This window comes from Urtica dioica, chromosome 5, assembly GCF_054948205.1.
Source record: "Urtica dioica subsp. dioica isolate 48M chromosome 5, U.dioica_male_clone48M_v1_H2, whole genome shotgun sequence".
NCBI lineage: Eukaryota > Viridiplantae > Streptophyta > Magnoliopsida > Rosales > Urticaceae > Urtica > Urtica dioica.
The window spans coordinates 6,106,791-6,120,570 of NC_142760.1; the positions used below are offsets into that span (position 1 = coordinate 6,106,791).

The 13,780-nt window shown below is 38.7% G+C and overlaps 2 protein-coding genes across 4 annotated transcripts; one reads left to right on the top strand and one right to left on the bottom strand.

Annotated features, from left to right (window-relative positions):
• The first annotated feature begins 233 nt into the window (after positions 1-233).
• LOC149395012 (tRNA-thr(GGU) m(6)t(6)A37 methyltransferase) lies at positions 234-4,452 on the top strand. Its single transcript, XM_089615366.1, has 9 exons — positions 234-373; positions 436-557; positions 941-1,041; positions 1,824-2,019; positions 2,127-2,219; positions 2,718-2,777; positions 2,908-2,982; positions 3,220-3,300; positions 3,889-4,452. Exons 1-9 carry the CDS (start codon positions 304-306, stop codon positions 4,270-4,272), a joined length of 1,182 nt encoding a protein of 393 aa, XP_089471492.1. The 5' UTR covers positions 234-303; the 3' UTR covers positions 4,273-4,452.
• A 2,414-nt stretch (positions 4,453-6,866) lies between these two features.
• INDH (INDH1(iron-sulfur protein required for NADH dehydrogenase)) lies at positions 6,867-11,355 on the bottom strand. 3 transcript variants are annotated; one of them, XM_089614044.1, is made up of 10 exons: positions 11,172-11,355; positions 10,269-10,440; positions 10,113-10,150; positions 9,882-9,990; positions 9,493-9,615; positions 8,707-8,804; positions 8,417-8,543; positions 8,061-8,146; positions 7,424-7,549; positions 6,867-7,289 (listed from the first exon to the last, which is right to left on the bottom strand). In XM_089614044.1, exons 3-10 carry the CDS (start codon positions 10,137-10,139, stop codon positions 7,119-7,121), a joined length of 867 nt encoding a protein of 288 aa, XP_089470170.1. In that variant the 5' UTR covers positions 10,140-10,150; positions 10,269-10,440; positions 11,172-11,355; the 3' UTR covers positions 6,867-7,118. The 3 variants fall into 3 exon arrangements, with proteins under 3 accessions (XP_089470170.1, XP_089470168.1, XP_089470169.1); XM_089614042.1 differs by having other exon boundaries at positions 10,113-10,155; XM_089614043.1 differs by lacking the exon at positions 11,172-11,355 and adding an exon at positions 11,074-11,095 and having other exon boundaries at positions 10,113-10,155.
• Between the last annotated feature and the right edge of the window lie 2,425 nt (positions 11,356-13,780).

The following is a 13,780-nucleotide window of genomic DNA, read 5'->3' on the forward strand; positions in this document are numbered from 1 at the left end:
CTAAATCTATAAAAATGAAAGTCGGGGTAATTAAGCGGTATTTTAATCCTCAGTTTTAACCCATTTTATCATTATCTTAAAAATGATATAAAAAGAAAAAAGAGTTAAAAATAACTCAAATAAAACTATAATTAACAAACAAAAGAAGAAAATTTATGGAATAAAATAAATAAATAAAGTATTTGAGGGAATAAATAAAAAAAATGTTTTCTCTAATGTACATACGAAATGAATCAAGGAAGTAAAAGTTGGAAGAAAACACTGTGTTGAGAGAGTGAAGGCGTTGAAGCAACTGTAAAACCAATGGCGGAACGAACTCAATCCCAGCTCTTGGCGACCGCTCTCATTGCCGTTGCTGTCTATGCTTTCTCTGGTAATTTCATTTCATTTCCGATTCGCTGTTCAATATTCTCATTCGCTTTCTTCTCTTCTTAGCTTATTTGTGGAAGAGAAAGTCCAGAGCTTTCGAAGCTAAGATTCGTGAGCTCGAGAGTTCACTCAAGTCAGCCTCCGAGAAATGCGCTTCAGAGAGACAAGGCCGAATTCGCGCTCAGCAGGTTTTTTTTTGCTTCTTATTTTACTTTTTCAATTTACAATTTTCGATATAGTGTGTAAATGAATGGATCAAGAAATTAGCAATTTATTTGGAAAATCGAAGAAGCAATCATATTCATATGCTGTAACAAGGTTTCTTGACCTAGTTTAAGTTTAAGGTCATTCAATCCTTATATATTGCTATTCATTTTCTGTCTCTCTACGTACTATTTTGTTCAATGCACAGAAAATTTCTTCTTATTTGTATTGATGAAAAAAGGTTCGGAGCAGATTGTGAATTTGATAGCTCTAAGTACCTTGATATTTCAATTTCCTGATCATAATACTATCAATCCAACAATGCCACGGCTAATATATATATTTTTTTCTTATAAATATATTGCAGAATTTAAGGAAAACACTAACTCAACCAAAGTTTGGCGATTCGGAAACGACTGCTTATCCAATGACACCTATTGGTACGGTCCGGTCATGCTTTTCCACTAGGTAGTGTAGTTCACTTGATCAATCACTTTTTGAAGTAGATATTCTTACATATTTTTATGTCATTTTACACCCATGTACTTTGAAGCATAACATTATAAGGACAACAGTGGCGGCTGTTTTTTTTTCCCTGCTGAGTGAGAAAACAATTCGTCATGAAATTATTCTTAGATTTAATATCATGTTATGTCTAAATTCCCTTGTTGAGGAGCCATGTAAATCTTTGGTAAGATGTGCTATATGTTTCTGGTGATTATTGTGTGAAAAAAAAAAGATGCTGTGAATTTGTGTAGAATTATGCGTTTGTTTAATGAGCATTTGAAAAGCTCCTACTTTAGATATTGACGAAAATTTATCTACAATCAGCTCTTGCTGCTAATGTCAAATCTGCAAGGATTATAGGTAGGTAATTCATGCAATAGATGACCAATCTGACTTTTCCGTGTTATTTCCTTTGAGGTGCCTTGATTATTATTCGATAAGGTTTTGTTATTGTGCCTTCAATGTTTGTTCGTCTTTTATCTTCCAGAATCCTAAAATTCATTGATCGCCATTTGCAAATTTTTGTCCCTGACTGAATATCAATGAAATTTATATCCTTCCTTTACAAATATATCACAATTGATTTATTTTCCAATGCAAAAGGATACCGTGTGTTGTGGTGTCAGTTCAGCGGCAGATATTTACGTTTCTCATCCTCTTCATTCAGCGTCCGGAAATATATCCTTTCTTACCATAAAATAAATAGTGCCTTACTGCTAAAGTAATGATTTGTAATTGTCCAGGAACGGGACACCGAGACAACCTTTACTCGTACCTCTTGCTAGAGCGTGTTTGGTCTTTGATACATCTCGAGTCCCACCAGCATCTCTCGAGGGTCTTTCTGAATACTCTCATTGCTGGATTATATATGTTTTTCATCTAAACACTAATCTGGAGAAGCTTTGGAGGAATCCAAGAGAGTCAAAGTTCAAAGCCAAGGTATATTTTTTCCTTTATTGCTCGGCCATGGTATTTTAGACCTGTCTTTTGGGACATTATTCATTTTTCCCCCCATGAATTTTTATAAAAAGTTGGATCAATGATAGGTGCGAGTTCCAAGACTAAAAGGTGGGAGGGTTGGAGTCTTTTCAACACGGTCTCCACATCGTCCGTGCCCCATTGGACTAACTGTTGCGAAGGTAAAGCTTCAAATTACTCATAAGTGGATGGTTAGGTTTTGGAGACCCAATATCAAGGACCTTGAATTACTTAGAATACCGTAATATATTATTGTAATCTGTGCTACGAAATGTATGACGGTTCGAGCTGAATTCACATGGGAAATCTATAGTTCTTAAGGTCTGTGAAAAGAGCAGAAGCTTATACGCTATTTGAGCTCTCCTTAATTAATCTGAGATGGAATGAGTGAAAAAACCTTTAACCAAAATATACGAAATTAATCTGGTAGTTGATCCACGGATTTCAATCTATGTTCTCTTTTTGATTTTATTAGATTGACTATGTTTATGTAATTGAGTTTTTATCCCATTCTGGTTTTTTCCTATCCTTCTACAATTATACCAGTTAGCTACTTGTAAAAGTGTCTCAATATTACTCTGTATTGAACTTAGAAACAGAATGCTTGTGGGGTATGAAACATTCTAAAAATTTATGCGTTGGTGAATGTTTCTTCATAGATTGAGGCAGTCCAAGGGAATATGATATTGCTCTCTGGCGCAGATCTGGTAGATGGGACAGTAAGTTTTCACGGCTCTCTGCTATCTGGAATTTAAAACTGGTATATATGCATGTGGGATTGGGTTTTCTCTATTCACTTTGAATGTCTTGTTTCTATATCACGTAATCTGTTTTCTCTTTTATCAACAGCCAGTGCTTGACATAAAGCCCTATCTCACATACTGTGATAGTGTTGAAAGTGCAAGTGTACCCAAATGGATCACGGTATTACCTCTTTTGTTTTTCAGTTACACCTTTCTTGTTAAAATGGTACACTTGGTACCAAAGTGGTTTTCTTTCTGTTTAACAGAAGCGAGGTTCACTTGGGCTTTTGGTACATTTAACTTCTAAAGAAACTAATCATGATTGCCTTCATCATTCCATGTCCTCGAATTAAATACTAGCGCCTCTCAGCGACATTGTAACGTTGATTTCTAAAGATTAAATGTGGTATTTGAACAGGGGGAAAATTTGTTGGCAGTAGATTCTGTTAGCTTTTCCGAGGGCTTTGGTCCTTCACTCATCGATTCTTGGAAAAAAGTGGTGGGCGCTCTATCTAGCCTCTGGGTTTCTGTGTTTGCATTTCTACTTTAAGCCATAATTTGCATTACTTCCTTTACGCTGTTCAAACTATTGCTTAGTTGAATGTCATATTCACAATGTTGATTGGTAAATACGTGTTTTTTTTTTTTTTTTTTTGAAACTGAACCGTTTGCTGCTAGATCAATATTCAGTTTCCAGGGACTTTCAATACAATTCCATATTAATCTTCAATGGCTGTCAATAAGAGTGTGAAGTATGACCACTGTGTTTTGTCTGAAAGAATTTAGTTCCACTGGAGTTGTATTTCAGAGTCTAAATGTGAACTGATTTTTTTATCTTGTACATCAAATACTAGAGAGAAAGAGAGCGAAAACGAAAGAAAGACAATTTCTTCGCTTTGATTTCCCAAAACAACAGAAGAAAAGTAGATCCATTTCATTTGAACTTCATGTATTTCTACATAAAACATAAGTCTGAATGTTTTTTTCCAGTTTATATTATTATTATTATTATTTTGTATTTTTTTTTCATTTCCGATGATATTATCCTTGCATTCAATACAAACTTGTTTATCTCCGGTTTTTTCAGGGTAAGCATTCGCTATATGCGTCTCCGGATGAGTTTCAAAGGTTTATAACGCAAGTTCTGTCGTGGGACATTCGTTCGCTATCTCAACGCAACCGACCTCACGAATCCGTTACAACAGAAGTCGATGGTGATGAGCGTTCTAATAATGCTTCAGATTCCGATGATCATGGAGGCGAAGCTGCTTCTGACTTGGGAAGCAATGTATCTCCTATTGATAGTAAGGAAATAATCTATAAACTAATTTTGGAAGGTTTAGATATTTTCTATGAAATCGATGGCAATGGTAATGTCATTGTGCACAAGATTTCACAATCATCAGCGGCTATTTCTAACGGTAGGCAAAACGGGTGTAATTACTTGGCATGGAGAGAAAAGCTAATCTGACTTGTACTGCAAGATATCTAGCTTCGAGCATGGTTTCTTTCCTCAAATAATTATTTTTTTAATAGTAGAAGGTTACTTTTTCTTAATGTTTTGGTTAGGAATTAGGATAATATTTGCATATCTATTAAACTATTTTATTCTCTCTCTTTCCATTTTTGAATGGCATATGATTTTATCTATTTCCTTCCCTTTTCATGAGTTGTCTAGTTTTTCTTTTAGTACCTTATTTATTTATTTATTTTTTTTCATAAATATATGGATAAATTACATTGTTGCTCCTTTTATTATGACGTTGGTAACGTTTCACCCCTGAATTCTAAAATCGTGCATGATAGACTATGAAATCTTACATTGCAACAAATTTACCCATTCTGTTAAATTTTATTGACGGACGTCCAGTTATTTGTCATGTTTTGGTCATGTGACCATTTATTTTTGTGATAGTATCAAAATACCATTATAAAAGTTAAATAAGAATAAAACTTTATTTATCTCTCCCTCTCTCTCTCTCTCTCTCTCTCTCTCTCTCTCTCTCTCTCTCTCTCTCCTTGACCCTAAAAATCCTTACGGTTTTTTTTAATAAGGCAAGCCAGCAAGATCGATTCACAGTTTGTGGTTCTATCAAAGGCGCGAAGGTCGCGACTCACGAGCATGGTAATTTGTAGATCGTTTAGCAAACTGTCGCAGCCACAGAGATTAATCCATCCGCTCTTTAGGCTGGCGAAGATCAGCCCTAGGATCCCGAGTTTAGGACTAGGTTGACGGAGATCGACCATTTCTCCGCGCTCCGCCTCACGAGGCCCTCGACTGTGTTTTTTTTTTTTTTTTTTTTTAAATAGAACATGGTGAGAGAGAGAGAGAGAGAGAGAGAGAGAGAGAGAGAGAGAGAGAGAGAGAGAGAGAGAGAGAGAGAGAGAGAGACGACGGTGACAATGTTGGGAGTTTGTTGAAGTGTTGGATCTTGGACTGTATTTTGTTGGTATAAAGAATGAGATTCATGGCCCTTTTTGGCTAATTTGTTGGCGAAATAGAGGTAAGGTGTAATATGGCCAAAATTGTTGTGACTCCATAAATGTGTTTTCAAGGAAAGAAAAGAAATTGTTTAAGATTTCAATGTCTTTACGGGAATTAGAAACCAAAGAATTAGAGAAGGTTTAAGGATGTTATAATAATTTTGTTGCACTTGGTTTGATGGGTTGGTTTGACAGGTTTATTTTGTGGGTTATTAGTAATGGTTTTAAGATATGGATTCATTTCAGAGGAAGAAAACAGAGAGAACTATAAGTGATTCCAAGCAACAATGTAAGGCACTCCAATTCCAAGCACTAGACTCAGCCATAGATCGAGCATGAGTTGGGTTAAATTATTATTATTTTTTTAATTTTTTTTTTTTAATTTTTACATAAAGTTATTATTAACATTGGTGTGCTTTATTCCAATTAGAAATAATGACTTCAAAATGATTTTACACTTTTATCCCTAAATATTATCTCACATAAGCATTGACCGTTTAAAATATGTTAAATACTTAATAGAAGAGGTAAATTTGTTGCAATGTAGGATTTCATGGTCTGTCATGCACGATTTTAGAATTCAAGGGGTGAAACGTTACCAACGTCATAATTGAGGGGGCAACAATGTAATTTATCCTAAATATATTTGTAATCTATTCTCTAAATTCCAATGCGAGTGATTGGGAAGATAACTAAACTACTAAGAGCCGCAAATGTCATGTTTTGACGTCACCGTAATTGTGAAAAAATAATGGTCTAAATTTGTAATCTCGAGATATCTATGTACTTTTTTTATTTTTTATTTTTATTTTTTAAAACAAGAACACCGTTATATTGAAAACATTCAATAGCCGATTACATGAGTGGTGCTTCAAGAAAAACCCGAAACAAGCCCCAAAAAAGAAAACAAAGTAAAAAAGGGACATCTCAAAAGCAAACGTCCTAGAGCCTATTTGAGAAAAAAAAAAAAAATCTTAGAGATTGCAAAACAAAAAAACCGCCCGCTGCTCCCTGCTCGCTGTTTCGAAGGAAAAACAAAACACCATACTATAATCCACGAAAACCAAAAGCATCCTCCGAACCTTCTCTCAATCCAAGCGAAAGACTTCATAAAAATCCAGAACGAATCCTCATGAACTTCGGTTTCCATAAGCTAAGTAGATAAACTATTTTTCGAAGGATCTCTTGTATCCAACTCGATCTTCTCAACCTTTCCTTTTCACCACCACATGTTCTACGCCACCTTGCTCTTTATGTACTTTATTAATGCCCTATGCTAAAACGTTATTGGTGAACAAATGTGTACATTATGTGAATGGATTATTATGACCCTATAATAATAAAACAAAACTATGTTAATATACCCGCCGGCATTTTTACAGAATAAGACCATCGTCCAACATATTAAACCTATATTGCAATTAATAAAAAAAAATTACTTTTATCCTGAAAAAACTATTCTTGTTGTCGAATTTCCCAAAAAAATATGATAAGCAAATTTCTGTCTGGAATTCTAACGTAAAAATAAAACTGTAGAAGGAAAAAAAAGTCGAGGGAAACAATATAATCTAAAGCTAATAGTTAAACAAGGAAAATCTAATTATATTTATATCTTGTAATAAACAATAATAAACAACTGAAACAAAAATTCCAGAATGATACACTTGAAAAGAATACATAAAACTTTCTTTTCATATATTTTTTTTTTCCTGTTGTCAAAAATACAAATTAGTCAGAAACTGGTTACTCAGGTATGTCATTTTATCTCATCTCGGTAATAATCAGCCGATGAGTCTTTTACTGGGGATTGCTGAAAGTGTAAGCACAGGAAAATCAGAGTCTGATATCCGGCCCGGATTTACCCTCTTCCGAAAGTTCCTCAAGTCTTCGGATAACTTTCGCGGCCAGATTTGTGTACGCCTTCGAGACTACAGACTCGGGCATCGAAATCACTACGGGGAGACCTTCGTCGCAGCCTTCTCTGATTGCCGGCTCCAACGGTATCTGAAATCATTAGAGCTAGATTAGAGTTTGAAATCGGATAATTATGATGAATCACAGGTTATAATCAACCTCGACAAAAAAAAAAATAAAAAAAAATAAAACCCCAAAGAGTAATGGTGAAGAAGCGAGCAGACCTCGCCGAGAAATTCTAAGCCCATTTCGGAAGCTGCCTTTTGTGTGCCACCTTTTCCGAAAATGAAAGAAGGCTCGCTGCAGTGTGGACACTTGAACCAACTCATGTTGTCTACAACTCCCAAAATCTGTTTAAGTGATATGGGTCTGATTAGTAAAAAAATATTAATTATATAATTATGGGAAAACAAATAAAATTATCTTCATTATACTTGTGTTATTTGAGAGAGAAAATTTATAAAGAATAACTTCAGGGCCAATATATAACTAAAATCTAGATTTAATTTTTTCTATATGCTAATGCATGGTTTTTTCTCTACTCTTGATTTTCAATTTTTGCAGTTTTTTCTATCAAACTTCTAATGAGAAAACTGCGAGCCCCAGAACAATGAGAAAACTGCACGCGCACTTCTTTTTCAACTCTAAATTTTCAGCGACTTCAGAACATAATTTCAAATATTGATTTTCACTTTTTCTTGGTAAATCTTGGATTCATAACAAAAGTTAAGCTAGCATAAAAAGCGGTTGAAGAAACTGTTTAAATATGTTGTGTCCTAGTTGTCGGTACTGATCTACCTATCTTTCTAATATGCATGTGCTCTAGACAGGACGATAATTAAAACACAAAGGGTTACATACAGGAACGTGAACTTTCGAGAACATGTTAATTCCTCGACGAACATCCATCAATGCAACATCCTGAGGCGTAGAAACAATCACCGCACCTGGAAAAGGAAGTGTTTTAAAAAAAAAATACATATTCAAAATTCATAAGAGAGTGCTAAATTGTTGATAAAAAAAATTCACACAAAATATGAAGGCTCGGGTCAAGCTTAAATCCAATTTCGCACACATTAAAATAACTAGAACTATAAACTGGCAAGGAAAATGGGGAAATCTTCGGAATAAAATGTTACTCATCTTAGGAAGAGACAACATAGAACAATTTTACTTCTTTTTTTTTTCGTTTTTAAATGAAACTTTTTGTTGGTTACCTGAGAGTTGCAATCTTTGGGAGAAGGTTATCTGTGTATCACCGGTACCAGGAGGCATATCCACAACAAGAATATCGAGATTTCCCCACTCAACTCCTCTTGTCAATTTATCAAGCGCATTCGAGACCTGAAAGAGTTTTAAGACACTCCGGGGTTTTATAAGTTGCAACAAAGCCTATTAGGAGGAGTGTAACACTAGTCTGATATTATGCAAGATAAGTTAATATATCACTTTAAAATACACACACACACACACACATATATATATATATATGATAAAAAAAGATTACCATTGGACCTCGCCATACAAGTGGGGCATCTTTCTCCACAAGCAACCCCATTGACATACACTTAACTCCATAGTTCTCAACTGGCACCATTTTCTTATCTGCGAGATGAAGAAAATTAGAATGAAAGCATTCACATGCAAGATAAAGCACTTGAAAACTCACTTGGTAGAGTACGCAACAAAGAACGGCAAACAAACAAAATGAGTAGCTTACGAATTCCACACCTAAAAGTATCTTCATTTTCTTGAAAGTTGTAACTTTTCACTGCCTATTGAAAATTATTCTTTTAGATTACAGGGGGGGGGGGGGGGGGGGGGGGGAAATTAAGGTTATGAGACAAAGAGTAAACCAAAAAAATAAAAATCAAAAGACAGCAGAAAAATCCTATAGCAATCCCTTAATTCATCAATGTTAGTAATTGAGAGAAATCTTCTGAATTTTCCGAAAATACTCTTGTCAAAATTTACAAGCGTATATGTAGAACTGTGTGTTTTAAAGATAAGAAAGAAGCCTGGTTGATGCCAGGCTTTTAGGGTTTAGAAAAGCCTGGTTGAAAACCTTTACAAAATACTTACTGATACAGGTATCAAAGAATTGAGAGAAAATCTGGATTATATTTATTTCATCAAAGCTAGACATACAATTTCATCGATGATAAAATTATAATAGACAAGCAACATGAGACAAATCAGAAACTACAGACATTGTGAGCTATGAATAAACAGAGATAAAGGTTCCAAATTCAAGAGGAATGAAAGAAAAAAGAGAAATGTCGATGAGAAAAACCTTTAGTCACATCAGGCTTCTTATCCAGCTTCATCATGATCGGAACATTTGGTCCATAAATATCGGCATCAAGCAAGCCAACCTTCAATTGACACTTATTGGCAAGTGCAACGGCCAAATTAACTGGAGAAAAAAACCATTAGAAATAAATTAAAAGTCATTTGCTCCGGTTTATCCTAGAGATATTTGTTAATTGTGAAAGAGTTGCTCTGAGAAAACAATAGAAAAGTGTATCCCTCTAAACAAGGAAATTTTTTGCGAACATACAGCTCTGAAAGAGTTACCTAATTTTTTGTTACCTATAACCAAAGAACTACTAATTCATTAATGTGAAACCAAGAACCAATTTGTGGAAAACTAGATGAAAAGGGAAGATAAGTAATAATTACCAGCTGTGGTGGACTTGCCAACACCACCTTTAGCAGATGCAACAACAATGGAATGCTTGATTCCATCGATCTTAAGCCCTCTAGAATACGATCTAAAACCTCCAAGCCTCTTCACAATTAAAAATGTCAAAAATCAGACATTAGGATGTTGGTGTGGAAAAATCTCTTTTAGTGCAAGCGTGCGGGAAGAAGTATCAGTAAATACGGAACTAAAATGATCAGAAAACTCACAGCCAAGGATCTTCGGACCTCCTTCATGACTTCCAAAACTTTCCTATCACAAATTAATTTAAAACAAAAACATCCAACTGTGAAAAATATATACATAAAAATGAAGTCAATACTTTTTTTTTTTTTTTTTTTTTTTAATTATACGAAAATTGGTACCCCTTGGCAATGATTTACTGGATCCAACTTTCAACAATGGTTGAGCTCGAATTTCATTCCCTACACTTCTCGGTGATTTGATAATTAAGCTCCGGTGTGTCGTTACACATCTTCGGAGCTCGATGAGACGAGTTCAATGGAACTGTGGCTTCTCAGATTGGATTAGGCTAGCCTGAAAATGGACCGATTAAACGAGTGTGGGTCAGAGGATCTCAGTGACTTCTTCTATTAGATCAAGTATTAGATGGTTGGAGCTTTGTTCGTTCCCGTGAGCTATTGCAATAATTGTCATCCTTATTCATATTTACAAATGCAGGTCATACTTAGGGCACACACAATCGCAGACCAAGAACACGCACACACCAAAAAAAAAAAATCAGAGGAAAAAGAAATCGCGAGTGAGGAACTTCTTGTTTTCTCGAGGAATTGACCACATTGTGTAGTAAAGTTTCACAGTTTCTAGTAGTGCACTTGAGGAATTTTCTCAAACATCTAGCGTGCATTATAATTACACATTCGTCCTTGGAAAGCAAAATCTTTGTATTTTGTGTTCTTTGTGGACTTATCTGTACCAAGCATAAAGATAGCTTGTGAAAAAGAGAAAAAAAAAAAAAGAAAAAAAAAGCTTCATTTGACAGCCATCATTGGACCAAGATTCAACAATAATTAGTGTTCCTTTTAAACGTCTCCAAAGGCCACAGTTAATAACAAACTACGATAGGCTAAATCAATAATCAGAAAGAGAGGCATGTTAATCTATGTTCCTATTGGAAAAATATCCAATAGTTAATCCTCAGGTTCATACCGAAGAAAAGACGATCAAGTCGGAGTTGAATGTCATTGGAAAAAACGCAGAGAGCAAAATCAACAAAATGATAAAATTCGAAACCGGGAAAATCTGACCTTGAGGCAGAGACTTTCGCCGGAAGTAGAGGCTCGAAATCGTGCAGTGGAAGCTTGTACAGTGTTCGGGAGTTGATCGAGTATGTCTTGGCTGGCTTGCGGAGGAAGAACGAGCGTACGAGTTCAGACTTTGGTTGAAGAACGATTAGTCAGGGGAAGAAGGACTTACTAAATTAATTGGCAAAACAATAAAAAACTAATTCAGACAAATAATCAAAGCTACAATGTCAAATATTTTTTTTGACAATGTTATTGAAACTTATTATTAAAACCAAGGTTGATTTATGAAAAATCGTCGTACCGACGGAAAACCGAACGGAAAAAATATGGAAAATGACAACTGATATGCCGTTTTCAAATGTCGTTTTCCATGGAAAATCGACACGTTGATGAAAAACCGAATGAAACAAATGTTGCATGTTGTCGCACGAAAATGAACAACTATTGAAAACCTCGGGCGGTTCGATCCAAGGCCGGACCAAGTGATAGCACCCGGGCCAAGAGTGTGAACTCGATAGTCTCGAGCTAGGGTTTTCTCCGATCAACCCGCCTCTCGGGAGAGGTAGGGGGTGAGGAGGAGGAGTGACCGTGCCTTGGTTGTCGGCTGCCTACGTACCCGTGTGTGGGATCAGGTCAGAACGTAGTTCAAGCGTGTGAGACGCAGTATGAGGCGCGGAGCCTTGGTGGAGAGGCGTGCTCAACGAAGGAGACGGGGCGCGGAGGAGTCCTCGGCGACGTCTCAGAACTTCGGAGATCGCGTGCGCGAGAGAGAATGTGTGTTTTCTCTCTTTTGGAGACGTGGAAGGCTCTAAGTCAAGAGTTCCTTGTTGTGGCGGAGATTCCGGACGCGTAGGCGATTCCTAGTTGGAAATGCCGGACGCGTAGGCGATTTCTCGTCAGAAATGGTGGACGCGTCTAGGGTGCTAGACGCGTAGGCGATTTTCAGTCGAAAAACGTTAGAGCACTCGTGGGCTCAAGATTAATCGTTCGATCAAGAGAGGCGGCACTCGGGAGTCCCCGGAAAGCGCTTCAGAATCTCTGAGAACGAGAAATCGAGGAGAATCTGCTTCAGGCCAAGGATGACATCCAGAGAAGCAGAGAGAAGTCTCAAGTTCCTTGAGAAAGAATGAGATCGCTTTCCCCTCAATGAGAGGGGTATTTATAGGTGTTTGGGGGCCTTAGAAGGCTTCTTTTTCGTCCATGTGGGACTAGGAACGCGCGTGGCATCAATTGGAGGCGCACGGAGCGCGCGGCGCGCGGCGCACGGCGCAGGGGGCGCGGCGGGCGGGTCGTCTGGCGCGGCGCGCGGGTCACTGTACGCGGCGCATGGAGCGCGCGGCGCGGGCGCGTCTTGGCGCGGCGCGCTGCCTTCCTGGAGCGGCGCGCGGCTTGCTGCATGGCTGGCCGACGCGGCATGCTGTGCGCGCGGCGAATGGCTCGTCTTGCCGGACTCTTGTGGGCCTTTAGGGGTCTTCGAATACCATTCTTGCCATGTGAAATATGAAGGTTTTGACTCGAGGAACAACTCAAGGCTCGACTCGAGGAGCGACCCAAGGCTCGACTCGAGGAATGACTCGAGGCTCGACTCGAGGAGAACGACTCGAGGAACGACTCACGGCTCGACTCGAGGAATGACTCGAGGCTCGACTCGAGGAGAACGACTCGAGGCTCGACTCGAGGAACGACTCACGGCTCGACTCGAGGAACGACTCGAGGCCCGACTCGAGGAGAACGACTCGAGGCTCGACTCGAGGAACAACTCAAGGCTCGACTCGAGGAGCGACCCGAGGCTCGACTCGAGGAACGTGATGATTTGGCACGAGGACTTGTCAGTCGACTCGTGACAGAAGGCTTGCCGCTCTTCAGGACCTCCGGCCTGACCATCGGCCCTTTGAACGGCGTGTCTTCTTGGCGTCTCGGGTTTTCCGAAAACGACCGACAACATTAGCCCCCCAAGTTTATCGCTCGGGAGGCCCTGGGCAGTGAACTTTTAGTTGTTTCCGCCGGGTGTTTGAGGAAAATTTATCTCCCAGGGCTTCGCTGTCGCGAAGCTTTTGTGAACATAGAGAATATTCTTGCGAATGCTAGTGCTCTCTCTCGCTTTTCCGTCTCTCTCGACACGAGTGTGTGATCGCCACGTGGAGGAGGATCTAAGCGGATAGGAGACGTAGCTCGACGTGGGCGAGGCAGACGCGTTTGCGTCCATCGCTCTAGCCCCGGAGCAAAGGGGACATGCGTGGGCAAGCGGGACACGCATTTGTGTAGAGGCGGCCCGGCGTGTCGCGGCTCGTTGATCTTTTGGCGAAGTCATGCCCAAGTCTTTCTTCGATGGCATTTTGCTTGATAATATCATCAATCCGGAGTCCATGGGACTCGACGGTGACTAGCAGGGCGACGATTGTGTAATCGTGACTTATTAGGGGAAGATCATGGCTTCCGTCTCGGCCAGCTTGGAAGGCGACTGCACTCTCGGCCACGGAGGTTGATGCTGCGGGCTGATGCTTCGAGAAGACGGAGTGGCACCTGGCGGAAGGCTCTGCCGCACCGGAGGGCTTCGACTGCTCGGGGATAAACGCTAAAAGTTTGACCACGTATCAAGCATAAGTCGG

What these genes read in the sequence shown, in the direction of transcription:
- LOC149395012 (XM_089615366.1), top strand. Translation starts at nt 304, where the DNA reads ATGGCGGAACGAACTCAATCCCAGCTCTTGGCGACCGCTCTCATTGCC. An exon ending in AGTCAAAGTTCAAAGCCAAG is followed by an intron (nt 2,020 to 2,126) that starts GTATATTTTTTC and finishes GATCAATGATAG; the next exon opens with GTGCGAGTTCCAAGACTAAA. An exon ending in GTGTACCCAAATGGATCACG is followed by an intron (nt 2,983 to 3,219) that starts GTATTACCTCTT and finishes GTATTTGAACAG; the next exon opens with GGGGAAAATTTGTTGGCAGT.
- INDH (XM_089614044.1), bottom strand. Translation starts at nt 10,139, where the DNA reads ATGAAGGAGGTCCGAAGATCCTTGGCT. An exon ending in AGGTCCGAAGATCCTTGGCT is followed by an intron (nt 9,991 to 10,112) that starts GTGAGTTTTCTG and finishes TTAATTGTGAAG; the next exon opens with AGGCTTGGAGGTTTTAGATC. An exon ending in TTGTATGGCGAGGTCCAATG is followed by an intron (nt 8,544 to 8,706) that starts GTAATCTTTTTT and finishes AAACTCTTTCAG; the next exon opens with GTCTCGAATGCGCTTGATAA.